At 43.6% G+C, this 27,304-nt stretch overlaps 1 protein-coding gene across 1 annotated transcript in view; it reads left to right on the top strand.

Annotated features, from left to right (window-relative positions):
- pkd1l1 (polycystin 1 like 1, transient receptor potential channel interacting) overlaps positions 1-27,304 on the top strand; it is a gene marked incomplete at both ends in the record, with an annotated part of 135,077 nt that overhangs the window by 1,307 nt on the left and 106,466 nt on the right. The window contains 4 exon segments of the mRNA XM_084325804.1: positions 4-172; positions 1,138-1,377; positions 3,858-3,990; positions 4,504-4,707. Coding sequence (XP_084181930.1) covers positions 4-172; positions 1,138-1,377; positions 3,858-3,990; positions 4,504-4,707 — 746 coding nt within the window.

Here is a 27,304-nt window from a genome sequence, read left to right as displayed (position 1 = left end):
CAGCCGTCACCATTCACACGGAGAACCGGGTCAGTCCCACAGACACAGACATAACCTTCCTGCTCCGGACCGACCTGCCGGACCCTCTGGAGTTCCTCTGGCACTTTGGAGACTCCAGGCCCGTCAGAACCAGCTCCCGGACCATCACCAAGCGATACCGCTCACCGGGGAGGTAGACAGCTACGGTCACACCTTGTACTCTATCACTATGCACCATAATAATCCATGTAAATAATAATAATAATAATAATAATAATAATAATAATAATAATAATAATAATAATAATATAATAATAATAATAATAATAATAATAATAATAATAATAATAACAATAATAATAACAATAATAACAATAATGACAACAATAATGATGATAATAATAATAATAATAATAATAATAATAATAATAATAATAATAGTAATAATAATACACTTTATTTGTATAGCACCTTTCATACAAGAATTGCAGCCCAAAGGGCTTTACAGCATTACATTAACATAAGTGAAGTTAAGTTAAGTTTGGACATTACAGTAGCATTAGAATTGTAACATACATTTATGCACAAAAAGCCACTGAGTTTAGTGTTTGTAGCGAAGCGCTAATTTACTACACCTGAGGCTTTTATAGAGAAGTCAACATGGAGGAGAAGAGAATACATCTACAGATTTCACAAATACAGATGTAGATACATAAAATACACCCACAAATACATAGCCTAATCCTTTTTACATATCTGTAACTAATTACTATATCTATCTGTACATATGCCTTACCTACTCTTACTAGTTATGCTGCTAGTATCTAGTATAACTGTAGATTGTATAGTATAGCATTGTATAGTACTAGTAGTGTTAGTGTACATAAGACCCAGTGCCTGGTGGCCAGTATTACTTACTACCATAGTGTCTTTATACCTGTATCATTGTACATATTAATACTACAACTCTGTACATACATCTGCACTATTACTCAGGTATATATATTTTATACCCAGTTTAATCACCTCTGTATATTACTGTTGCACTTTACTGCTACATTTGCACTCTGGTTGGATGCCAAACTTATTTTCGTTGTACTGTACTTGACAATACATTTAAATCTAATCTAACGATGGGTCCCTCTCTCCTCCCTCTAGGTACAGTGTGGTAGTGGTGGCCTTCAATGGCCACAGCTACTTCACCTCGGAGGTGCTCCCCCTGGTGGTACAGAGAGCGGTGCGACCCAACAGGCTGGTCCACCGGGCCTCGGTCCTCCTGAACCAGGCGGTGGGTTTCAGCTGCCGGGTCAACGCCGGTACTGACCTCGTCTACCTCTGGGCCTTTGGAGACGGAACGTCCAGGCTGGGGCAGAACGTGGAACAGCATGTGTTCCACAGGTGAGGGTGGAATGCAGAAAAAGGGGTCACTTCCTGATTATTATTTTCTTTTATTTAACCTTTATTTAATCAGGCAGGTAAATTAAGAACAAATTCTCGGCCTAGGGAGAGGACAAAAGGGCCTCTCGAAGGGTAACAGGGAAAGGAAATAAAATAGAAAAGAAACAGACGATACATACATAACAGAGGTCTGGGAAATAATTACAGTATAACACACATCAAACAAACAACCAAATAAAATGACATGATGCTACTATGTAATATATGAAGCAGAACAGACAAATTACAGTTAAAAGGCTGCGGGTGACAGTTACAGGTGTGTAAACAACTGACCTTGCATGGTCTCCTCCGCCATCCGCGTGTGAATGTGTGAGTGAATGTGAGGAACAAGAAATTGTAAAGTGCTTTGGATAAAAATAGGGGTGGAACGGTACGCATTCAAACCGTACACCGTTCGGTACGACCTCCACGGTTCGGGGCATGTGTGTATTGTTCGGTTATTGGGATGCAGAGGCAGTAACTAAGTTAGCCGCGAGCTAAGCTACCTAACGTTAGCTCGCGGAGCTAACGTTAGCCGCAAGCTAACCGTGGGAAATGCTCACAGCGAAGTGATTCCACAACACCAGTTCCATTAGTGGGGAAGGGGGGGGGGGGGGGGGGGGGGTATATTGACGAGGCATGACAACAGAGGTTCGAAGATAACTTCACATTTATTGGCTGTTGGTTTATATTAATATCATCAGGGCTTCTCCAGGTTCCAACGCTGTGTTACTGTTGACTATTTACTTCCTTGTGTGATGTCACTTCAAATACGGCTACTAAGACGCTCAAAAAGCAAAAGCAATTAAATCAAATTTCAAGGTATGTAATACATGAAACACAACAGACAAATTACAGTTAAAAGGCTGGGGGACAGTTGCATGTGTGTGTAAATAACTCTGCGGTGATCCAAAACATAAGATAGGATAAGATAAGGTAAGGTAAGTTTAGGATAGAATAGAATAGAATAGGATAGGAAAGGGTAAGGTAAGATAGGATAAGATAAGATAGGATAGGAAGCACCAGAACCTGACATGATGGGATGCAGCCCCTACATTCTCTCAGATGAAGACTGGGAGACGATGCTGTATCTGACTTGTGGAAGCCATTATGGACTGGTTTCATGACTAGAAGAATGCTCTCAGATATCAGTCCTAGCCCTCATTAACCCATGTGTGGTGTTCTGGTCTGTGGGACCTGTTTTAAATTAGTACTAAAAGAGAAATGATACAATTATTATATATTTTTTACCTGAGACTTGTTGGTCTTGTCATATAAAAGATCACATTTTCACTGAGTGCACACTGTGCCCCCCCCCCCCCCCCACACACACACATTTATATCACATACGTGGTGTTCTGGTCCACTGGACCTTGAAGTGTGTAAAGTGTAGGTGAAAGCAAGTAAATATAAAATATAAATACATAAGAATTAAACAAAAAGGTTCACTGTGTTCCTTCACTGTCTGCCTCCACCTTGTTTAATTTATATTTGTCACGATAAACATGATTTATTCCATTCAAGTCTTGATTATAATGGATTATTTTTCACATTTTTAGTTCCAAATTACATTTTATCACAAAAAACGAATAGCACTTAAACTGATAAATGTGATCTAGCAGAGGTAAATGGCAAATATGAACCATATACGCTTTATCGTTTAAAATCCCAATAATGTTGTGGGTCCAGCCAGACCAGCGAACACTGGATGAGTAACAAGAATGTGAATGCCACACAAGGGTTAAGTGGAGACCTTATTGCATTCTCATGGGGACCATAAGCGACACAGTAGTTTGACGTGCATGTGCGTGTGTGCGCGCATGCACGCGTGTGTGTGCATGCACACATAAATGGTAAATAGTAAATGGTGCTTTTATCCAAAGATTTTTATATTTTTTATTTACAATTTTGTTCATCACATTCACCCATTCACTCACACATTCACACACCGACGGCGGAGGCGACCATGCAAGGTGCCAACCTGCTCATCAGGAGCAATTAGGGGTTAAGTGTCTTGCTCAAGGACACTTCTATCAGGGAGGAGTGGTAATCAAACTGGGAACCTTCCGATTATCAGACGACCGCTCTACCTCCTGAGCCACTGTCGCCCCCAATATATTCATATATTCATTCAAACCTTTATTTAGCACTCGAAAACAATTGAGGTTGCCCTCATTTCCAACTGTGTCAGGCTTACAGTTCATCACAATAGATAATTAAACCAGATGAATATAAAGATAAAAATAAAACAACAAAGTACACAATGATAAAATAGGCATCAATAAAAACCATAAAATACAGGCAAAACACAGATTAAAATATAAAATAGATACAATCAGTTAAAACAATTACACCCTGTACCATGGAGGTTTGATATCAGGGCCCTGGTTTTTGTGCTTGTCTGTGTGCATGCATGGTGTTCATGTGTTTCCTCCTTGCAGGACGGGGGAGTTGACAGTAGAGGTCAAGGTGTTTAACCTGGTCAGCTCTGCCTCCATGAGCAGTCAGATCTTTGTGGTCAGACGCCCCTGTCAGCCGCCGCCAGTGAAAAACATGGGGCCTCTAAAAATACAGGTAAAAATCACTAAAATCACTGCAAGGAAACTTAAACACAGATAATTAAACACAGGTGTACGTGATGCCTTAAACACAGCTTCTCTTCTCTTCTCTTCTCGTCTCTTCTCTTCTCTTCTCTTCTCTTCTCTTCTCTTCTCTTCTCTTCTCTTCTCTTCTCTTCTCTTCTCTTCTCTTCTCTTCTCTTCTCTTCTCTTCTCTTCTCTTCTCTTCCCTTCTCTTCTCTTCTCTTCTCTTCTCTTCTCTTCTCTTCTCTCTGGTCCTCCTTGCATCCTCTCCTCCTCTCCTTTCCTCTCCTCTTCTCTCCTCTTCTCTCCTCTTCTCTCCTCTCCTCTTCTCTCCTCCTCGCCTCTCCCCTCCTCTTCCCTCCTCTTCTCTCCTCTCCTCTCCTCTCCTCTCATCTCCTCTCCTCTCCTCTCCTCTCCTCTCCTCTCCTCTCCTCTCCTCTCCTCTCCTCTCCTCTCCTCTCCTCTCCTCTCCTCTCCTCTCCTCTCCTCCTCGCCTCCTCTCCAGGTGAGGAGATATGAGGCGGTGCGTCTAGGGGTGGCCTATGAGGCTGAGGTAGACTGTGGCATCGCTAAGGGCCTTCAGTTCACCTGGAGCGTTCATGACTCGAGAGGCCACGCCGTGTCCCTGCCTGCCACCGACACCCACAGACAGAGCATCACGCTGCCCAGTCACCTCCTGCTATATGACACCTACACCGCCCAGGCTAAGGTAAGGCTGAGGAGAACTGTAGCGATCATGGTAGAGTCAGGGTAATCCATCCCATATGGAATGGATTTATATAAATCTTACTATGGTTTTTATATGGTCTAGCAAAATATTTTGAAGTAAAACATACGGCAGTAAATCCGCACTCACACAATTCATTGACCTGTTCAAAGGAATTTAGGCTATGTTCACACTGCAAGTGAAAGTGGCCCCAATCTGATTTTCTTTTTACTTATATGTGACTCAGATCGGATTCATTCATGACAGTGTGAACAGCACAAATCACATGGAATCTGAGCTTTTAAATTCTGATTTCATGTGGTCCTAAATCAGATACAGGTCAGATATTTTTGCAATGCGACCTCAGTCTGAACAGTCATGTGACTTTCATGTGACATTTACGTCATTCTGGATTCTAGATTACTGGATGGCTGGGCATATTATACTACAGGTGTTCCCAACCTTGTTGTTTGCACCAGAGAGTTCAATGGTATATGAGTTACGCATCTCTGTGCCTCACTGCCTCACTGAGCACACAGTATAAACTCTGGTAATCTTCCTGGACTTTTTGACTTATGACTTATGATATGGTTACTTTTACATCGACACTTTACATTGTTCTTATATTTATTACTGTATATTCTACTGTATATTACTGTACATTTTTGGCTGTGTATAGTTTAGAATGTATATACATATTTTAGAATGTATATCCCTGACTGTATTTTTAAGGTTATTTGTGATTTTAGATTTTTAACTACCTAAATGTTTATTGTGAGCGATCTGTAGTGCTGAATTTCCCTCTGGATCAATAAAGTACTTTTATTCGATTCTATTCTACATATAAAGTCTGTTAAAGTCACGTCTCACGTCTGAGTTCTGTGGCGATAAACAGAACTTACGGCTCCAAACCAGATGGGTGGTTTCACCCACAGGGAGAGGAAGCGTGAGTCCTTGCTAGCATGATTGACCTGTAAACAGATTAGATTCGATTCGATTAGATTACAATTTATTCTCATCATACAGCACAAGTACAGTACAACGAAAATAAATGTGGCTTCCAACCAGAGTGCAAATGTAATAGTAAAGTGCAACAGCAATATACAATGTACAGGTGATTAAACTGGGTATAAAACATATAGATTAGTACTACTGAGTGTAGTGCTAATCAGATGTATGTACAGAGTTGTAATATTAATATGCACGTAAGACATAATGTAAGATGTACGTAATATGTATGTAAGACAATATGGTAGTAGTCATACTGGCCAGCAGCGTAACTAGTAAGAGTAGGTAAGGGACATATATAGATATAGCATCTACATAATTGTAAAAAGGATTATATGCAGGTATGTACAAACAGATGTGGATATATATATATATGGTAAGAATAAATATATATAAGGTACAGGGGCGGATTTAGGATTGTAGGAGATCCGGGGCTTAGCCCAGATAGGTGCCATTTTCTTTTTGGGCAGGCAAGGGGTGGTTTGGAGGGGATCCGGCACGACCCCCTCCACGCCATTTCTTTTTTTAATTTAATGAACCTGTACGTGCAATTTCCTGCAATATAGAGCCTTCAATCTTGACCAATAAAGCTGCTCTTTTCACTATAAAACTCAGTTAACCATAACGTAGTTATGGTTAGATTTATATATTGGGGGGGGGGGGGTATATCATATTTTTCATATGATCAAAAAGTGGTGGAGCAAGAGCATACCTTTGCTCTCCCAAGTTCAATAGTGGGAGAGCAGAGATGCTCCGAATGCTCTTATGGCCAGGCATCTATGATTCACTGATACAAAGTAAAATAGTGCAGTGCAATAAAATAGTTAGTAAAATAGAATAAAATAATGCAATAGTGCATTGCAATAAAATAGTTATCATCGTATTTTTTCGGGAGGCCGGTAAGGAGTGCATTACAGTAGTCGAGTTGGCTTGAGATAAAGGCATGGATCTGGTTTTCAGCGTCCTTTTGATTTATAAATGGCCGTACTTTAGCTATGTTTCTAAGGTGGAAGAATTACGTTTTTGTCAACTTGTTGATTGTGATTTAAAGCTTAGGTCTGAGTCTACCATAACACCAAGACTTAACTCACTCAAATACAGTTAGCAGCTGGATAGACCACAGATGGAAATTAGCTTCTGCTAAATCTGGTGCAAACATATTTTCATGTAACAATGATGAATTGTCAAAAAAAAAAAAAAAAAAAAAAAAAAAAAATCTTTTTTTTAAAATAGATTCGGGGCTTTTCAGAAAACATTCGGGGCTTGAGCCCAAGTAGCCACCCCCTAGCCCCGCCCCTGGGTATATACAGCATTATTGTACATCATACAGAGTTATATGGGTTATATGCAGGTGTATAAGTAGGTATATAAGGACTATATACAGGTATATTCAGACAGATATGGATATATATATATATATATGCAGTGAATATAAATATATAAATGTATATATATACGGTATGATATGACAGCAATGATCATTTTTGTAAATATGTGGTATATACAGCACTATCCTATATACATGCTATCATACGGAGTTATATGGGTAGACTATGAGGTAGATAGTTATGATGAAACAGATGGATGAGGTGTCCCTTGTCTTTGTGTGCAGGTTCAGATCGTGGGCAGTGTGGTGTACAGTAACTACAGCGTGAGAGTAGAGGTGGCTCTCAGCCCCCCTGTCGCCTTCATCCACGGTGGGACCAACGTCTTCATCACTAACAGGAACATCGCCATGGTAACCCTGGACGGAGGGCGCTCGTACGACCCTGACTTCCCCGCGAACCCACTCAGGTACAGGAAATGGATGTTATGTTTTAAACCCTTGATGGATGTTTACCCGGTTCAACAAGGTTATTGCATGTTCCATAAGCACTCGAAAGAAATTGTGAAAATAGTGTGTCCCTGCCAGGTCATCATGTAGTATGTATACCTTTTACATCTGTAGATACTATATCTATATCTGTACATATCCCTTACTTACTCTTACACTGCTGGCCAGTATTGGAGTTGGGGTTATATTAGAATATAATAGATATTTTGCAAATAGCAATAAAAATACTAAAGAAGAGACACATTTCAACTGCCTTGTGTACATTGACAATAAAAAGATAATCTTCTTCTTCTTCTTCCAAACCCGTCTTCACAGCTACAGCTGGAGTTGTAAGCCAGTGAGCTCCATCGTTGCCTCGTGTTTCGACCAGTACGTTCCCACCGCCTCCTCTGTGATCACCTTTCCCACCAGCACACTCAAACGCACCTTTGACCAGTTCCAGTTCACGCTCACCGTCCGCAGTGGAGACCGCTCCGCCTCCACAGACTCCTTCCTTACGGTGGCGTCAAACCTGATGAGGTGAGAGTTAAAGAAAACACATTTTCTAAAGTACAACGTAAATTTGTGACTCATACACGTCTGTAAATTGGCCATCATTACACTCTCGATGAGAGATTCATTGGCTTACACTCATTTATAAAACCCTCCTTGGTCTGACCCCTCCTTATTTGATACACCTGTTAAAATTGTCATCTACTCCCTATGACACCAGCGCTGCTCACCATATTTGTATAACATCAGAGCTGCTCACCATATGTCTATAACACCAGAGCTGCTCACCATATTTTTATAACACCAGAGCTGCTCACCATAATCTCTAACACCAGAGCTGCTCACTATATCTCTATAACACCAGAGCTGCTCACTATATCTCTATAACACCAGAGCTGCTCATCATGTCTCTATAACACCAGAGCTGCTCACTATATCTCTATAACACCAGAGCTGCTCACCATATCTCTATAACACCAGAGCTGCTCACCATATCTCTATAACACCAGAGCTGCTCATCATGTCTCTATAACACCAGAGCTGCTCACCATATCTATATAACACTAGAGCTGCTCATCATATCTCTATAACACCAGAGCTGCTCATCATATCTCTATAACACCAGAGCTGCTCACCATATCTATATAACACTATAGAGCTGCTCATCATATCTCTATAACACCAGAGCTGCTCACCATATCTCTATAACACCAGAGCTGCTCACCATATCTCTATAACACCAGAGCTGCTCACCATATCTCTATAAAACCAGAGCTGCTCACCATATCTATATAACACCAGAGCTGCTCACCATATCTCTATAACACTAGAGCTGCTCATCATATCTCTATAACACCAGAGCTGCTCACCATATCTCTATAACACCAGAGCTGCTCATGATATCTCTATAAAACCAGAGCTGCTCACCATATCTCTATAATACCAGAGCTGCTCACCATACCTCTATAACACCAGAGCTGCTCACCATATCTCTATAACACCAGAGCTGCTCACCATATCTCTATAACACCAGAGCTGCTCACCATATCTCTATAACACCAGAGCTGCTCACCATATCTCTATAACACCAGAGCTGCTCACCATATCTAGCTAGATGTTCCCTGTATTAACACTTCCTTCTGTCAATCCTCCTTCCAATTTGCTCCTCCCAGCAGTTGGAACAAGATGCAAAAGGGAAATGGACTAATTCATCCCCTCACTACATTTACATTTACATTTACATTTAGTCATTTAGCTGACGCTTTTATCCAAAGCGACTTACAAGTTCTGTATGACAAGCCATCAGGAAGGGCACAACTCTATCAGCTGAGTAACAATGTTCATCAAAGTGTTGAGTGCTACAGTGTAGGTTAGTTTATTAGGACAAGTGCATGACAGTATGGTTAGTTAGGGTTAGGGTTTTTTTTTTTTTTTTTTTTTTTTGCTACTACTTTTAAGGGCTTTATTGCAGAGTTGAACTTATTTGTAATTTTATTTAGTTGTTGTTTGATTAAATTATTTCCCCCTGTGATGTATGTATCATCTCTTTTCTATTTTATTTAATTGAATCATTTTGTCCCCTCTCTCTGTTATCCTTCGAGAGGCTCCTTTGTCCTCTTGCCAGGCCGTCATTGTAAATAAGAAGTTGTTCTTAATTGACCTGCCCGGTTAAATAAAGGTTAAATGTTTGTGTTAAACGGTTTGGCAAACATCTATTTCTTTTCTTTTAAGTGTACTTAGATATCATAGACTATCATACTAAACAAGTGCTTTGAATTAGTACATGAAAGCACATAAGAAGTACAAAGAAAAACATTGTAAGTATACCCTCCAAAAAGAAAATACGGGTAGAAATATACTTTTAACAATCTATACTGAAAATATACACATTTTATATTTGAGTAAACTGTCTCCGAATGTGTGTCCCTCCCAGAAGGGTCTCGGTTTCCTGTCCCCAGTGTCAGGGAGACAGTGTGAACTGGGACCAAGCCTTCTCCGTCAGTGCTGTGTGTGAGGACTGTGACGTAGCCCCCATGGACATTCACTACAGCTGGAGACTCTACCTGGTCAACGCCTCCTCCAAGCCCGTCATGGAAGGTACGACTGTAGCAGGAGACACAGAGTGTTCTGTATATACTAGTGATGGGAATTCCAGCTCTTTTTAGAGAGTCGGTTCTTTTGGCTCGGCTCACTAAAAAGAGACGGTTCTTTTGGCTCTGCTCACTAAAAAGAGTTGGTTCTTTCGGCTCGGCTCACTATTACTCCATTATGAATTGAAAATGGGGGACCCTGATGTAAACAAGACGAAAGTCTTTCTCTGGTCTGCATCCCCTTAACAATTGTGTGTATTGAGCTGTACTGTACTGTACCCATTCTGCAATCTGTTAATTAAAGTTTTCAATCAATCAATCAATCAAACTAAAAAGAGCCAGTCTTTTGGCTCGGCTCACTAAAAAGAAACGTTAGGTTATGACTATAACCAAGTTCTGTTAACACTAGTGGACGCTCAGCGTCTCATTGCATATATCTCGCTTCAGCATATATACACTGAATACATTTCAAAATGTACCTTTAAATGCCAGCATTCATCTGGCCACACCCCCATCCGCTTACCTATATAAGCAGGGGTGGTGCCACACACTCATCTCCTTCCCAACAAATTTCACCACAATGAAAAATCTAGGGCCAAGCCCCCCCGACCCCCCCTAATGGAGGGCACCCCCCCTATTAGAGGTTTCCCGGGAGGGCGACGGACCCGACCGTGCGAAGAGGCACTCAAGCAACTCAACGCACAGGGTGAGCAGACCGTGGCCTGACCCCACGACTACACACACGCACAACCCGCATGCCACCCGGGAACGAACGGAGGAAACAACCTCGTTACTGCCCCCAGAATCACGGGGTCAAGGGCAAACCCAACCCCCGTGGCAAGGCCGTAGCAGCGGAGCGCGAAGGAAGACCCAGACCCACCAAAGGGACTGGACCCCCTGGAACTGGGGCCCGGAGAAGTCCATGATGCCAGCATCAAGACCCCACCAGGTGGGCACTTAGTGACCCCGCCCCCCACATCGCCAGCGTATTCGGACAAAGACCTCTCAGCCGAGCGGGCCCTGTCCCCCCAATAGTACACCGCCTGGCACACTGACTCTGCAGAACAGGCAGTCAGCATGGCCGTATGCACACAAAAAAGGTTAACCAACGGAAGCAGGCAGCGCACCGGGGAAAAACCAGGCAACAGGCTGTTAACCCTAGCCTGGAGACTGCGGACGAGACAGGCGCCAGAGGGGACAGCTGAACACAGCCGCCCTGGCGGAAGGGGCGTATGCTGGCGTTGTTGCATGACCAAGCCTTCATTTAAAAACCCTCACCCAGAGGGGTTGAGGCAGAGAAGGCTGACACGATTGGCAGACGTCATGAACGTGCAGGGGCACCCTCAACCGGGTAACCCGGGAGTTGACACTGCTCCAACACACCAGGGAATCAACCACCTTGGTGTTACCCAATGCGGTGGTTGTTCCTATAACCCCTCAAGAAAAAACTCCAAAACACACCTGCTGGTATACACCGGCTATACCGCAGTACAAGTGTTTCAGTTTTCAAAAAAGGATTAACCCAGGCCTACGGGTCGACGAAACATGACTTCGGACCGGGCCCGGCGATACGGGAAGCACAGGGTCACCAGAGGAGGTCAAAGACCACCCCAACAGGCCCCTCTTCGCCATGCGTGAGAGAGGAGCGAAAAAGAATGGAGAACCAGCCCCAAGCACACCGTACTTGGTATTCCCAGGCGGTCTCCCAACCAAGTACTAACCAGGACCAACCTGTGTAGCGGCCGAGATCCGACGAGATCGAGCGTGTACAGGTTGGCATGGCCGTAAGCCATTAAGACAATGCTGAGTAAAAAATGTACCCAACCAGGGTCTCCATAGCCAGTGGCGGCCGGTGGGTTTCGCCACTAGGGGGCGCTATACCAAACATTTTGCAAAATGCAAACATGTACAGTACAGTACCACGCAACACTCATTGCCAGACGTGAGCGATTCGACTCACGCTCACGGCAATGAATCGGCTCTTATGAACGAGTCGCTCAGCTGTTACTACAACAACACACAACCAGTCAAATAAAGTATAGTCTAGACTCTAATTCACAACTTGAAACACAATATATAAATAGAAAAGTTAGAAACAAAACTCGCCCGTCTACAAACACAGGCAGATCTCTCCCTCTCTCCTTCTCTCTCTCACACACAGCGCGACGTGGAATCGATTCGTTACACAATCAGACCTATTATATACCAAGAATAACTTCAGTATGAGTACAGGGCTGTACACATATTTTGCATATTGTTAAACGAGCCAAGGCTAGCTATTAAACTATCGATATGAATCGAAAATCTGGGACCCTGATGTAAACAAGACAAACGTCTTTCTCTGGTCTGCATCCCCTTAACAATTGTGTGTATTGAGCCGTACTGTATTGTACCCATTCTGCAATCTGTTAATAAAGTTCTCATTCATTCATTCATTCATTCAAACATAGACGATATTGAACAAGCCATAATCCACGTATTTTCAATCCGAGAGAGCTGCAGTAGTTAAATCAATGAGCCATCGAGATAGTCAGTGTGGTAAGTAACGTTATTATTGCATCCAAGATTGATACAGATACAGAGAGAGAGAGAGAGAGAGAGAGAGAGAGAGACTCACTGTTTAGTTGAACGTCCAGGGCCAAGTTAGCAGTTAGCCAAGTGTTAGCTCAGCTGAGCTCGTTGCCACAACACTCAACAAGTACATTCCGTTGTCCATTTCCGCTCGAACAGACTGCAAAACTACCTGGCGTTCTATCGCCATGCTCTAAGACAAACTCTAACCTTAACCAACTTTGAAAGAGTGCCTAAGCTTAAGAACTTGCAGTCACGGCACGGCAAACAGCTGCATGCATCTCACAACAACACAACTATCTCAACCAAGCTAGAAGCTAGAAATTGGATTCGGCCAATCAGATATCGTCTCTGTGAAATTCTGCCATGGAAAGAAATACTGGCGTCGGCCAATCAGAGAGCGTCTCCGCGAAATGCGGCTATGGAAAATCCTTCACGGAAGTTCACGCTGCTGGCTAGACCGCTTCAAATCGCGCTCGGATTCCAACATAATAGTCATATTTCAACGCACAACGCCGTATGCACTGATTGGCTGTGACGGAGACAGCGATCAAACTGTGACGCGCACGCAGAGCGCTATCGCGTATTGCCCCCGAGAAATACGAAAAAATAAAAAAAAATAAAAAAACGTGATGTCACTTCCTGCTCTGGAAAACGGTGTTTTTTTTATTTAGATAATAACGTTATATTGTGCATTGGAAATACAAACATACTTAAAATGAGTAAATATTATTAATTTTAAACATGTTTATATTATTTATAGGGCTATAAAACACAAAAACTAAAAAGTTTTATTCTCTTCTTCTCTGATTTAACAGCAGCTGGCCAGCAGGTGGGTCGGCGCCCTAGCGCCCCTAGTGGTAGAGCCGCCACTGTCCATAGCGCTTAACCCTGTGACACCCGGACCGACCTGGCATTTTCCCCCCTGAAAAAAGCCCAAGTCCCTCAGGGTACCAGAACAGCAGATCTGCATCCCCGGCGGACAACAGGTTCAACTGATCCGGACCAGCGTGACCAGAACCAGTCCCGTGCCCTAACCACGCCGACATGCCTACTCCAGGAGAAGGGGCAGATATGCGTGTTGATCTTAAACATGAAAAGAAGGCGCCACCCAGACGTTCGGGCGAACCGCGCCCGGTGGCCCACCCCCAGGGCGTGAGACCCCTCTACATATGTTCAGATCCATTCCGCCATCATCCCCCAGATATGAACGAGAATCCGTCGATAACCAAACCAGGTCTCGGATTTGGTCGTCGGAAGAGGAAAAAACCTCCATCCCAGTTGCTTTATAAAAACGCCGTTTTAACCTCAAGCAACCAAGGCGTGCCAGTCAGACGCCTGTTTACAGAACACCCCGAGCTAGCACTATACGTGCGTCGGGACACACCCACATCAATGAACAGGATATTTAGACCTGTCATTGAATCCCCAAGGCGCCCTGGGGAACGACAAGAGGGGTGTGACACTTCCTAACTCCAACTCTTTTTAATAGAAAAGCAGGAAGCACCAACAGTATGTATCCCAGTCTACACAGCCGGGGGTAATTTTTTTTCACATTTTTACATCCCACCACCCTCCCATAGGAAGGAGACGGGAATTCCCAGAGAGACTTCCCACGCGAGCTGTACAGATTGAAAAGAATATATTGCACCTTGAGCCATGTAAAAAATTGGTTTTAGGGCTCTCCGGGGAGGAGGCACTGAACCCATACACACTCAATAATCGAATTGCATCGAATACATACACAATAGAGTAGGACTCCTTCTTGAGGGTCCACTCACCTTGACAATCTGAGGAGGAGGCTTTGTACTCTGAAGGAGGCTCCCTCACATGGAAGGAGGAGTCCCAACTCACAGAAGGCCCGAATAGGAGCTTGGTGAGGAGGAGCCCTGACCACCCCCCCAAAACAGATCCATCACATGGACCTGAACAGCACACGGAAGTCCTACCAACAGAGACGCGCACGGTGACGTACTCTATGGCGGGGGAATTTCTGCGGTGCACACGCTCAATATTCCAGGCCGTGGGACCAGGAAACTTTACTCTTTACTCATTTGTCACTAAGCATAGCTTTATAGGTTAGTTAACCCCCTTAGTTGTGAGTACACGGTACATATAAACACACATGATGTTTCTCAACACAACAAACCAGATCATTTTCACATCTGTAACAACAACCCGGTTTGCATGGAGAAGCTAAATACCAGTGACAAGACAATTCACACATAACTCGCGTCGTATCCTAAATGTAGTGCAGCAACACTCGTTTTGGAAAACATCGTTATTTACAAAACATTTAGAAGGGAAAGCCAGAAGAAGTGTATAAGGTCTTGCCAAACCTTGCCTACCCGGAGCGTAGATCAACAAAGTGCAGTCTCAAGGCACCGTAGTAAACACAGCCATTCTGTGTTGCCGACCCGGCCAGCGTCGCCGCTCCAACCCGTCGCTACGGTCCCCTTTGTTGACGCAATCCTTGCCGTCCTGGCTCAGGGCAGGGTCGACGAACATCCTCTGTCAAAGATGACGTCGTAGTCAAGAGTGTTAAAACATGTTATAATCAAAGCACGTTCAACAGAGTAGCATTAAGCTAACGGCCGCTCCAACCGTCGGTCGCTACGCTACGGCGCACGCGACCAGAGGGGAGCTTCGAATGCCCCCCGCCTCTCCCCGTGAGGGAGAGGGGAGTTGGGAACCGCGGCGGCGCGCGAGGGGCCGGAGCCACCCCGCGCTGGGCCTCGGCCGATAGCAGCAAGCTAACGTTTCCTAGCCTAGCCAGGTAGGCCACCTACTCACCTAGTGATCACAGCAGGCTAGCGCCGCAGCTAACAGCTGACTGGCTAACAGTAGGCCACCACTAGCACGTAAGCTAAGCAGCGATAGCAGCAAGCTAACGTTTCCTAGCCTAACCTAGATAGGCCACCTAGTGATCACAGCAGGCTAGCGCCGCAGCTAACAGCTGACTGGCTAACAGTAGGCCACCACTAGCACGTAAGCTAAGCAGCTATCACCTGAACTTGTACACAATGATATAACACTCACCCAGACAGGCCGCCGTTCTGAAACCCTCCTCACTTTTTAAGAGAAAAGAGAAACAAGATGTTAACACAGTTTTACAACGGTGATTTTACCAACACCCGACGGAGCCAGCACAATACCCAACTGGCCTGTGTAGCTGACTTTGAACACAGATCTTCCGCTAATGAACATCTATGCCCATATCTCCTCGTGAGGGAATACTCTCATTTGGATATGAAAGACGGGGCCTAACACGGTGACAGAGAGACATCCACTCGTCCAGAAAACACAGGGATCACCAGTGTTAATGGTCGTGGCCCACTAGTTAAACTATAATGGGCTTCAGATCAAGGTCTTCCGCTGCTGCCTAAGAGGCTGAACAAAAGACCTTAATCTGGGGCCGGTGTTCGTAAACATTGTCAGTTAGCCCCCATAGCACTAACAGACAAGTGGAGCCGCAAGCAAACAGTACTCACCCAACCTGAAACCCACCGCTTCTCACAACAGCGGCGTGTCCTACAGTTCAGCTGTGTCCTGAAAGGTTTCACCCCAACCAACACAGCAAGGAACTGCAGTTGAGAGGCATGCAGCGGCGTGCTCCCAATACGAAAACCGGTGGAGGATTTTAGAATGATCACCATCTTCCAAACACTCCAGTGATGAAGACAATATCGCCGTATTTTCTCGAAAATAGTGAGAGAGAAAATAAAGATATGATGTCAACGTATCTCCTTGTTCTTCCTTTCCTCGTAAACATTGCTCTTCCAGCCAATATTTTTCTCCATGTCAAGTGGGCATATAAGCAACACGTTGCTTGTGATGAAATTTGAGAAGGAGATGAGTGTGTGGCACCACCCCTGCTTATATAGGTAAGCGGATGGGGGTGTGGCCAGATGAATGCTGGCATTTAAAGGTACATTTTGAAATTTATTCAGTGTATATATGCTGAAGCGAGATATATGCAATGAGACGCTGAGCGGGAGCTAGTGTGATACAGAACTGCTCTTTCGACTCCCAAGCGGCTTCTCAGATTTTTTGTTGCTTAAATACATTTATTACCAAAATGTATGAAAAATTATGTGTAAAATGAATTACTAATGTAAAAAACATACATTATATCAAATGTTTATAATTTATATGGCTTTATTTCCATACTCAACATGGAGCAGAGTGCTACAAAAAATAAATTAGAGTACAAGCTTAGCTTAGCTTTAACAGAAAAAAATAGGAGAAAAACGAATGGGCTCCCAATCAGGAGCTGGCTTCCCTCGTTCACTTTAAAGAGTCGGCTCTAAGAGCCGTTTCGTTTGTGACCGACACATCACTAGTATATACAGCTGTAGCTAAACTCTGCAGGGGGTTAATTCCTCTAGCAATTTGGTTTCTGGGTTTGAAGGAATATATATATACAGTATATACTAAATTGCGGAAGTTCCACATTTAATTGTGCAACAAAGTTGTTTCAAACATTTCTTTTTGGCCTGAGGTCCATGGAAAGTATTCTACCAAAAGTGAAAGTGACATTCTTATTGAAATTTAAACCAGCGAAATGTTTGCAAAGGTATAAACATTTGAGATAACAGACGTTTCTAGTTTGCACAAGTATTCACCCCCTTGGCTTCATCGGGGCTAAATTGCTGCAGCTTATTTCTCTCTCTCTCTCCCATCTAGTCCCGTTCTGTCGCTCAGTGGATCTCAGTGCTCCCTCCAAGATCATCAGGGGTCCTGCGGCCACCTCCACCCTGCATCCAGCAGCCACTCCTATCACCTCCACCCTGCATCCAGCAGCCACTCCTATCACCTCCACCCTGCATCCAGCAGCCACTCCTATCACCTCCACCCTGCATCCAGCAGCCACTCCTATCACCTCCACCCTGCATCCAGCAGCCACGCCTATCACCTCCACCCGGCATGAAGCGGCCACTCCTATCACCTCCACCCTGCATCCAGCAGCCACTCCTATCACCTCCACCCTGCATCCAGCAGCCACTCCTATCACCTCCACCCTGCATGAAGCGGCCACTCCTATCACCTCCACCCTGCATCCAGCAGCCACTCCTATCACCTCCACCCTGCATCCTGCAGCCACTCCTATCACCTCCACCCTGCATCCAGCAGCCACTCCTATCACCTCCACCCTGCATCCAGCAGCCACTCCTATCACCTCCACCCTGCATGAAGCGGCCACTCCTATCACCTCCACCCTGCATGAAGCAGCCACTCCTATCACCTCCACCCTGCATGAAGCGGCCACTCCTATCACCTCCACCCTGCATGAAGCGGCCACTCCTATCACCTCCACCCTGCATGAAGCAGCCACTCCTATCACCTCCATCCTGCATGAAGCAGCCATGCCCCCCACGCCTCCTCTGGAGGAGAGCCAATCCCCAGGTGGTGACCCCTGGAAACGGACATTAGTGGAACCAGAAGGGACCAATAGGATGCCTCCAAGTGGTCAAACGGAGAATAACTTGGCTTCTTCCATCACTTCTGCATTTGAGTGGCCTGAGGCCTCCTCTTCAGATGCCCCTTCTCCTGTCAACGCCGCTCAGAACACACCAGGATCTGGTAAGTTGGGTTAGTAATGTTTATTAGTGTTGTTATTTTTTACTCAAAGATCATTTTTAAGGCATTTGTATTACATAGTGGAGAGTGACGGGGGGAGCGATAGGGGGGTAATAACATATGACAACGGATTCGTGAGCCGGATCTGAACCTGTGATGTTGCAAGTATGTGTGTCTTAGCCCTCTGAGCTACTGGGGCTGGAGCTACAGCTATTAAAAATACAGGGAGTTGCCGATGACAATCTGAATTAAGATCTATACTGATTCAGGATCATTTGAATCGCTACAGGGTGTCCGATCAGAACTGTCCGATCAGAACTGTCCCATAGATGATGTCACTTTTAATACTTGAATGAGGAACGGCACCACAGACGAACACAATCAACTCAAATGCTGCTTATTTATCGGGTGATGGGTGGTTCTGCAAAGGGAACGAATACAGAACATAAGATATCCAAACATAATCTGAAATTGGTAATACAAAATAATTGGCAACTAAAATTATATTCTAACGACCAATTATACATATTATATATATATTCTAATTCTATTCTACAAACACTTATTGGTACAGGTCAAACCCATGCGGCACTAGTTACTTAACACTCTTTGTGCCTAGCTCTAGCCTACTAGCAGCCACATGGCTAACAGCAGTTACACAATTCTACTAAAATTATACACATAAACACTCAAAACATCACAATTAGCTGCACACACTCAACTCCCCAAAATAACCACAAACGAGCAGCTAAAACTCCCACAGCCAAACTTTCCTGGCTTACTTTAGTAGCTACTACTAGCAAGTACAGAGCTGTCTTTGCTCTTCAGTTCACCATGTGCTAGTGCAGGGGTGGCCAACCCGCGGCTCGCGAGCCGCATGCGGCTCTTTGCCCGTCAATGTGCGGCTCTTCCATCCATAAATTTTTTTTTTTTTTTTTTTTTTTTTTTTTTTTATGTCACTCATTCCATAAGGACGTAGAATAAACATTTACAAACAAAAATTAAATGGTCCATTTGCATGTTCTTGATATCTGAATCTAGGGACATATATGGATCAGTGTCAGAAATAGTGTGTCTGTTACTAGGCTTGTGTAAATTGTAATGAACCAAAGGAGAATATCAATTCTATTTAATTTTTTTTTTATCTTTGACTGTAAATAACACCATGCAAAAATTGACCTGAAAAATCTAAGCAAATGAATAAAGGGAAGATGATTAAACAGAAGGTTTTGTAGATACAGTACTGAATTCTGCCATCTTTTTTATAATGTAAATTTCTCCACCATTTTTCATCATATTGCAACACAGTTTTTTGCAAGACGTTCACAGAAAGGTAGAGAAACGAACTGCGTTCTGTTTTATGGCAATAACGTTCAGGTTTGTGGGAGATAATCCCAAAAAATAAGAGAAATTAAAAAGTAAATCCAGAAGTCAGATGATTGACAGGGGCTGGTGTGAGCTGGGTAGGGTAGTTTTTCGAAATTTGAAAGCCCTGAGTCTCTTCCTTCAAAAGACTACACTCACTTTTGGCTGTGCCACTTCCTCCTGTCAATATGCGCCGGTTTCCGACTCAATGCCCTGAGATTTCTATAATCTTATATTTCACTTTTACTGTATATCTCGGGCTTAAGAGGTTAACCCTGTGAGGCCCAAATTAAAAAGAAATTAGCAACTTCAGAGGCCAGAGGGTGGGACATATAAACACATTTACTATCAAATAGCATTGTGAGGCTGAACAACAGGACCAATTGACTATACATGTGCTTAAAGGGGAACTATCTTATAAATGGCTTTTTTCAGTGTTTACCATTGTTTCTTAGCTATGTGGACTTATATTAATAGGATATATGTCTCTAATTCTCATATTGGCGAATTCTTCCAATTCTCCTCTCACAATATTCACCCTCACTAAACTGAGTCATCTGAAAATGTGCATATCTGTGATGTCAGAGATTTCTCAGCTGCATAATAATGTGGCAGTTGATGTGGCAGTTGGCACCAGGCCACACAGTGGTTGGAGCCCAGCCTCAAAACGGCTTAAGATCTTGAGGTAGAAAAATGCGGTTTTTAGTACTTGATTAGAAATACAAAACAATGAATTTTTTTTTGAAAAAAACCTAGGTGTTCCATAGACTCACAGGAATTGTGTAAAAGTGCGCAAATAGTGAAAGAAATAGTAAAATAGTTCCCCTTTAACATTTTTTAAATAAACATAATTTTTTTAAATGGCTAAAAGTGATTTTGTAATTTTGCAACCGTGGGTCTCACAGGGTACTTTTAACCCTGTGAGGCCCAAATAAAAAAGACATTAGCAACTTCAGAGGCCAGAGGGTGAGACCTATAAACACATGAAGGGTGCCGTGACTGAAAAAAAAGGTTGAGAAACGCTGGTATATGGTGTGGCTCTTTGTGGTACCACAGTAATTTTTGTGGCTCTTAGGGGGCTTTCACACTCAGCCTTTTGTACCGAATCACCGTCCCGGAGCACGGGGGGCAGTGTTCTCACTCACCACTTTTGGGGTGCGAAACGGCGCTGAATCGTTTCACCCCCCGCTGAACGGGACCAGCTGGCAGAGGTGGTCTCGGGGTCGGTCCCGGGAGAACGGGGGGTGTGGCTTTGCGAGCTTGTACCTTTTCACGGGCGTGGCGCCTGGTGCTGACATAACGTCATAAATTTTGTTTGCCATTGCTATGTCTATAACATTGTTCGAATGCATTTATTTCTATTAGACCAGTGGTGCCCAACAAGTCGGCCGTGGTCGACCAGTAGATCGCTCAAAAGCGGACTCTACAACACCATCCATTCGTGATAAAATATAACTTCATATTTATTGGCAATTTGTTCATTTTATATCAACATCCAGAGTCCGCAGTCGTGTTAAGACATTCCCGTTTACATTTTCGGTCGACCAGTAGATCAATGACATTCAATATAATCGATGCGAGTTACTAGTATGTTGCAGTAACGTTAGCGTTAGCCGTTAGCTTAGCGTTATTGTTAACGCTGCAAAACGATCAAAAGCGGACTCTACAACAGAGTTCCATTCGTGAGAAAATGGGGGTGGGTTATATTGACAAGGCTTGACAACAGAGGTTCAAATATAACTTCATATTTATTAGTTATTTGTATCTTTATATCAACATCCATTCTCCAGTCTCCGTGTGAACACTTCCTGTGTTTACATTTCGAGCGTGACATCATCGACTACGGCAAGCTTACAAGCTCAAAACGCAAACCGTAAACAAAACCCAGAGCGCACCCAGAATGAAGTGTGTACACAAACTAGAGGGGGGAGAGGGGGGGGGAGAGTTCGGATCAGATCTCGGTACGGGAAGAACGGAACGAAATAGAAACGAATAGAGTGAGTGAGAAAGGGCCCTTAGTCTCTGACTGGTTGGCCACCCCTGTGCTAGTGCTAATGAATGAAAATTCTAGAGGCAGCCCTCTGATTGGTCGAATATGTCACATGATAAATGAAGCAGTCCAAATGATAATGAAGATTGGGGTTGGTGACTGGAATTGTAAACACAATAATAATTAATAATAATAAAAGCTGTGTGGGGGACCCAGGCCTGGAACTGCGCCCTGAGAGGGAGGTTCGAAGGGTCTAAGTGGGTATCAAACAGGAAGGAAGACTGTAGAGCTCCTGCTCATGCTAATACAATTATGGCCTCGAACAAAATCGGATGCATTGGACCAGAAAGGTGGTACGGAAAGCAGTGACTTCATGAACATGAACCAAGGAAACTGACAGTAATTCAGAACTCTTTTATTGCACTGCACTATTGCATCATTTTACTCTGTCTTTTATATTCGACTAACTATTTTAATGCACTGCACTATTGCATCATTTTACTCTGTCTATTCTATTCTACTAACTATTTTATTGCAGTGCACTATTGCACTATTTTACTCTGTCTATTCTATTCTACTCTCTTTATTATTGTCTATTTTAAAACTGCCATAGAATCAATCCTAGTGTGAAAAAGTATGTGCTTTTTATATGTCTGCAGTTTATGTGCTAATTTTCATCATTCAAAATTATCATCATTAATAATAACTGGGCCTTTTTCCACAAACATTGCAACAGGAAATAAACGTGGGCCCATTTACAATGTTGTCAAGTTAGAAAAGGTCAATCAAATTCCACAAATCTGACATATAAAAGGTCATAGTTTATTTCAATTCAACATTTGATCATGTATCCTTCCATATTCAGAAGGTGAGCCTTATCCTCCTTTTCCTGTGGAGGAATTTGAGCCTCCCGAGCCACCGTACCTGTTCTCGGAATCCTTCTTCTCAGGCTCCCTTGATGAAGGCAGCTCCTCTGGCTCCGCCCCCTTTGGCCAGAGTTACATCATTGGAGAATTCCCCATCGATTATGACTTCCCAGCTGAGTCAGATCTCCTTTTCCCTGTCCTGGAGACCGGTGACATGGGAGGTCGCCCGGGTAAGCAAGAATAAGACATACAAGACTGAGAGAGACAGACAGACAGACAGACAGACAGACAGACAGACAGACAGACAGACAGACAGACAGACAGACAGACAGATGACTGACATAGTGTTCTGGTACCTAACGTAGTGTTCTGGTACATGACATAGTGTTCTGGTACCTGAGATTGTGTTCTGGTTCCTGACATAGTGTTCTGGGCCGATTTTGTCATTCTCGAACGGTTCCTTTTCGGGGATTCACTCGTAGCTAAGAGCAGGATTTACGAGCGTGGAAAGGCAGTCGTAAGTAGGACAGACTGGTGTGCGCCCGTGCTCTTAAGGGCTTAATTTGGGATAAATCATTGGTGATTGCGTTCACGTCGATTCTACAGACATCCTCGGAATTAAATAATTATAATAATAATAATTAACATTAACAATTGCGTCTTACATTTACATTAACAATTTATGTTTTGCGTTTCTGTATGTAAATTCAGTTGTACAAGAACGAGCTTTCAAGAATGAGTGACGTTCTTCATTCAGGGGATCGCAGCTGCGATCATTTTGGCCACTTACGAGCACCTTTCCACGCATTCAGGTATCCGGAGTTTCCTCTTACAAACTTCTTACAAGGTTATTTATGAGGAAACTTACGAGAATCTTCCAGAATGAGGTCCATTGTATTCTGGTACATGACATAGTGTTCTGGTACCTGACACAGGGTGAATGTTCAAATCACGTCCAAACACCCCATCAAAAGACAGAAGCAAAACACACTTAGAATAACATTTCCTTTTTCTTTCAGTCCTTTTGCCAACGGAAGCTGACTCAAAGCCTGATGGAACATCAGTAGGACCATCAGTCAACCACACAGGTAGCCTTAATGTTACTGGTAATGTATCAATCAACCACACAATGATCCTTAATGTTACTGGTAATGTATCAATCAACCACACAATGATCCCTAATGTTACTGGTAATGTATCAATCAACCACACAATGATCCCTAATGTTACTGGTAATGTATAAATAAACCACACAATGATCCCTAATGTTACTGGTAATGTATCAATCAACCAACCACACAATGATCCCTAATGTTACTGGTAATGTATCAGTCAACCACACAATGATCCCTAATGTTACTGGTAATGTATCAATCAACCTGAATCTTTTAAAAGAAAAAGATATATATCATATTTGTAGCTACTAACTTTTCATAATTACATTTGCACAGACTGTGTACAATTGTAATGGGACCTCCAAGTGTTGAAGTGGTGCCTCATGATTTTACAGATCCAGATTATGATGCTGCCTTCCTGGATTTAGAGGAGGGAGACCCAGGGACCTCCGAGGGCAGACCCACAGGTGAGTGACAGTGTGCATGTGTGTGTGTGTGTGTGTGTGTGTGTGTGTGTGTGTGTGTCTCTACAGCCATACAACAACACTGCCCCCCCACCCCCATCCTAAATAAAACTGATGTCTTTGCGTGTGTGTGTGTGTGCACGAATACATGCACGTGGGACTCGTGGGAGTGTGTGTTTGCGTGTGTGTCTACTGTATGTGTTTGTTTACACATTATGTGTGAGTCCTTGCATATGTGCTTGACTGCATCATGCATCCATTTGTACATCATGTACATTTTAGTTTGTGTGTTTGTGTTTATTTATTTAACCGGGCAGGTCAATTAAGAACAAATTCTTATTTACAATGACGGCCTGGTGAGAGGACAAAAGGGCCTCTCGAAGGGTAACAGGGAAAGGGGACAAATTAAAAATAATTAATTAATTAATTAATAAACCAAAAGGAAAAATCCAGATAAGACTATTGGACACAGACGATACATACATCACAGAGGTAAGGGAAATAATTAAAACACACACCAAATAGATAGAGTTCTTAAAAGTAGCGAGGGGGATGGATTTGCATCTCGTTCCAACTGCTGGGAGCAGCAAATTGGAAGGAGGTTTGACCAAAGGAATTGTTAACACAGGGAACATCTAGCGAGATAGGGTGAGCAGCTCTGGTGTTATAGGGAGTAGATGACTTTTTTAACAGGTGTATCGGGAGTCAGACCAAGGAGGGTTTTCTAAAGCCAATGAATTTCTTGTTGAGAGTTTAATGATGGCCAATTTACAGACGTGTATGAGTCACAGTGATGTGTTGAAAAGGGGGTACCTGCTTGCATGGGTTGGTGAGTTTGAGTATTTTTGTATGTAGAGAGAATGTAGAGTACCAGTATGTGTAGCAGTATGTGTTTCTGTTCCTGTATCAGTGATTTGTATCCTCAGGTCAGGGTGCTGAGAGCTCCAGCTCAGGGGGCAACTCTGGCCCTGGGAGCCCAGAATCAGGTGGTGATGAGGGGAGTAACCTGGTGGATTCCAGCCCCTCCCTGGTGCTCCAAGAGCCAACCCTGCTGGATCTGCCACGGGAGCTGGTAGAGACAGGGATGTTTGAGTCCCATACGTACACCGGTAACCCACTCTCAAGTTTCTATTGGTCCTTCAGTTACATTCAAAAGCCGTATTAGCATTTTGCTTGCATTTCTCATTGAAACCAGTGGGTATTAGTCTCTGCAAGCTAATTAACTAGCTTGTGGATAAGTGAGTGAAACACATTGGTTTGAAGTTACCTGTTACTTATCCACTTCGTGCCTAGTGGCACATAAGGCATTCACAGGTTTGAAGGAGGAAAGCTAACAGCGCTGACAAACAGTTTATCTGTGAAACGCCAATGAAGAAGCCTTTCCCCTCTCCCTCCCTCTCTCTCTCCCTCTCTCTCTCCCTCTCTCTCCCTCCCTCTCTCTCTCTCCCTCCCTCTCTATCTCCCTCCCTCTCCCTCTCCATCTCTCACCCTCTCCACCTGGCCTTTAACCACCTCTCTCTCTCTCCATCTCTCACCCTTTTCACCTGGCCTTTAACCACCTCTCTCTCTCTCTCTCTATCTCTCACCCTCTCCACCTGACCTCTCTCTCCATATCTCACCCTCTCCACCTGGCCTCTAACCACCTCTCTCTCTCTCTCTCTCCATCTCTCACCCTCTCCACCTGGCCTTTAACCACCTCTCTCTCTCTCTCTCTCTCTCTCTCTCTCTCTCTCTCTCTCTCTCTCTCCATCTCTCACCCTCTCCACCTGGCCTTTAACCACCTCTCTCTCTGCCCCTCCAGGAATCAGCTCCTCTCTGCTCAGCTTGAAGCCCTTCAGTCTGAGGCCTGACAGCAGATACATGCTGGAGGTCACCGCTAGTAAGTCTCCCATTCACTTCCATGGGCCCAGGCAGACATCATCCACTTCCATGGCCCAGGCAGACATTTGAATAGGAATTGTCCGTTTTTGGCCTCACTGCAAAGCTGTAGCCCATATTCATTTTCAGCTTAAAATGTGTTCATAAACCTATCCCCTTTCATGTTTTGAAATATATGGAAGTGAATCCGTCATCTGCTCAATGAAGGAGCGCATGGTGGCGACCAGACTCATCTTGCACGTTCCAAATGATAAAACTAGTTCTTGATTTTTATTGGCTGCTTCTAATATGGAACTCATATGCAACTAAGTAAAGTATCTTGGTATCTGATTAGATGATTGTCAAAAATGTAACTTTTTCTATGGAAACAGAGCCAACTTCCCTATATTTAGTAGAACAGGGATTGCTGAAGCAGTTTCCCTATCAGTGTTGGATTATGTGGATGTAATCTATAGAAAGGCTGCTCCTTCCACTCTTAAACCTCTGGACACGGTCTATCATTCTGCCCTCAGATGTAATACTGGTGAGAGCCATGACACTCACCACTGTGTCTTCTATGATAAGGTGGGTTGATTGGAATTCTGGACCCCATCTAAAGCCAGGTATTCAAGTCAAGTCAAGTCAAGTCAAATCTATTTATAAAGCACATTTCATACACAGAGGCAATCCAACGTGCTGTACACAAATGATAAAAAGAAGGCACAGTATAAAAAAGAATGATTCCCAAGATATAAAAGTAACACAGAAGGGTACAATATAAAAGTGGTACATTCTCACACATTTTGAGTGCATTCAAATAAACAAAAGAAAAGAAAAAAAGGGCAGTAAAGTGCAAAAAATGGTGCAGTGGTTTAGCAGCAGCAGTTAAAAGCAGAAACAAACAAATTTTGTTTAGCCTATTCTTAAAAATAGGCAGAGTTGGGGCAGATCTAAGATATTCTAGCAGTTTATTCCAGCTATGTGTGGCATAGTAGCAGAATGCGGCTTCACCACGTTTTGTTTTGGTCCAGACCAGTCCCCAATGATCTAAGAGGTCTAGAGGGTTATATATCGTATTTGATTATCGCGTCCCGCTCTGAGCCTTATGAGATACCCCTTATCTCCTATGATACCTACTGTATCCCCAACGAACAACTACATGCACCCACACCTGTATGGGGCCCCGCCCCTATGGAGGCGTAGCCCATATAACCATATATAATATAATCCAAACACCCTTCCTCTATTTTCGTTCCAGCGTACTGGCTGCGTGCACCATACGTAACTAGCAGGATGAAAAAGATCAGAGTCATAATGTTGAAAGCTTACCGGAGGTTGCTGGCCCCTGGCATTTTCGACGCATGTTTT

Source organism: Notolepis coatsorum (genome assembly GCF_963971535.1).
Source record: "Notolepis coatsorum genome assembly, chromosome: 12".
In the NCBI taxonomy this organism is placed as follows: domain Eukaryota; kingdom Metazoa; phylum Chordata; class Actinopteri; order Aulopiformes; family Paralepididae; genus Notolepis; species Notolepis coatsorum.
Note: the sequence above shows the minus strand (reverse complement) of the source record. Positions and strands in the feature narration are given on the sequence as shown.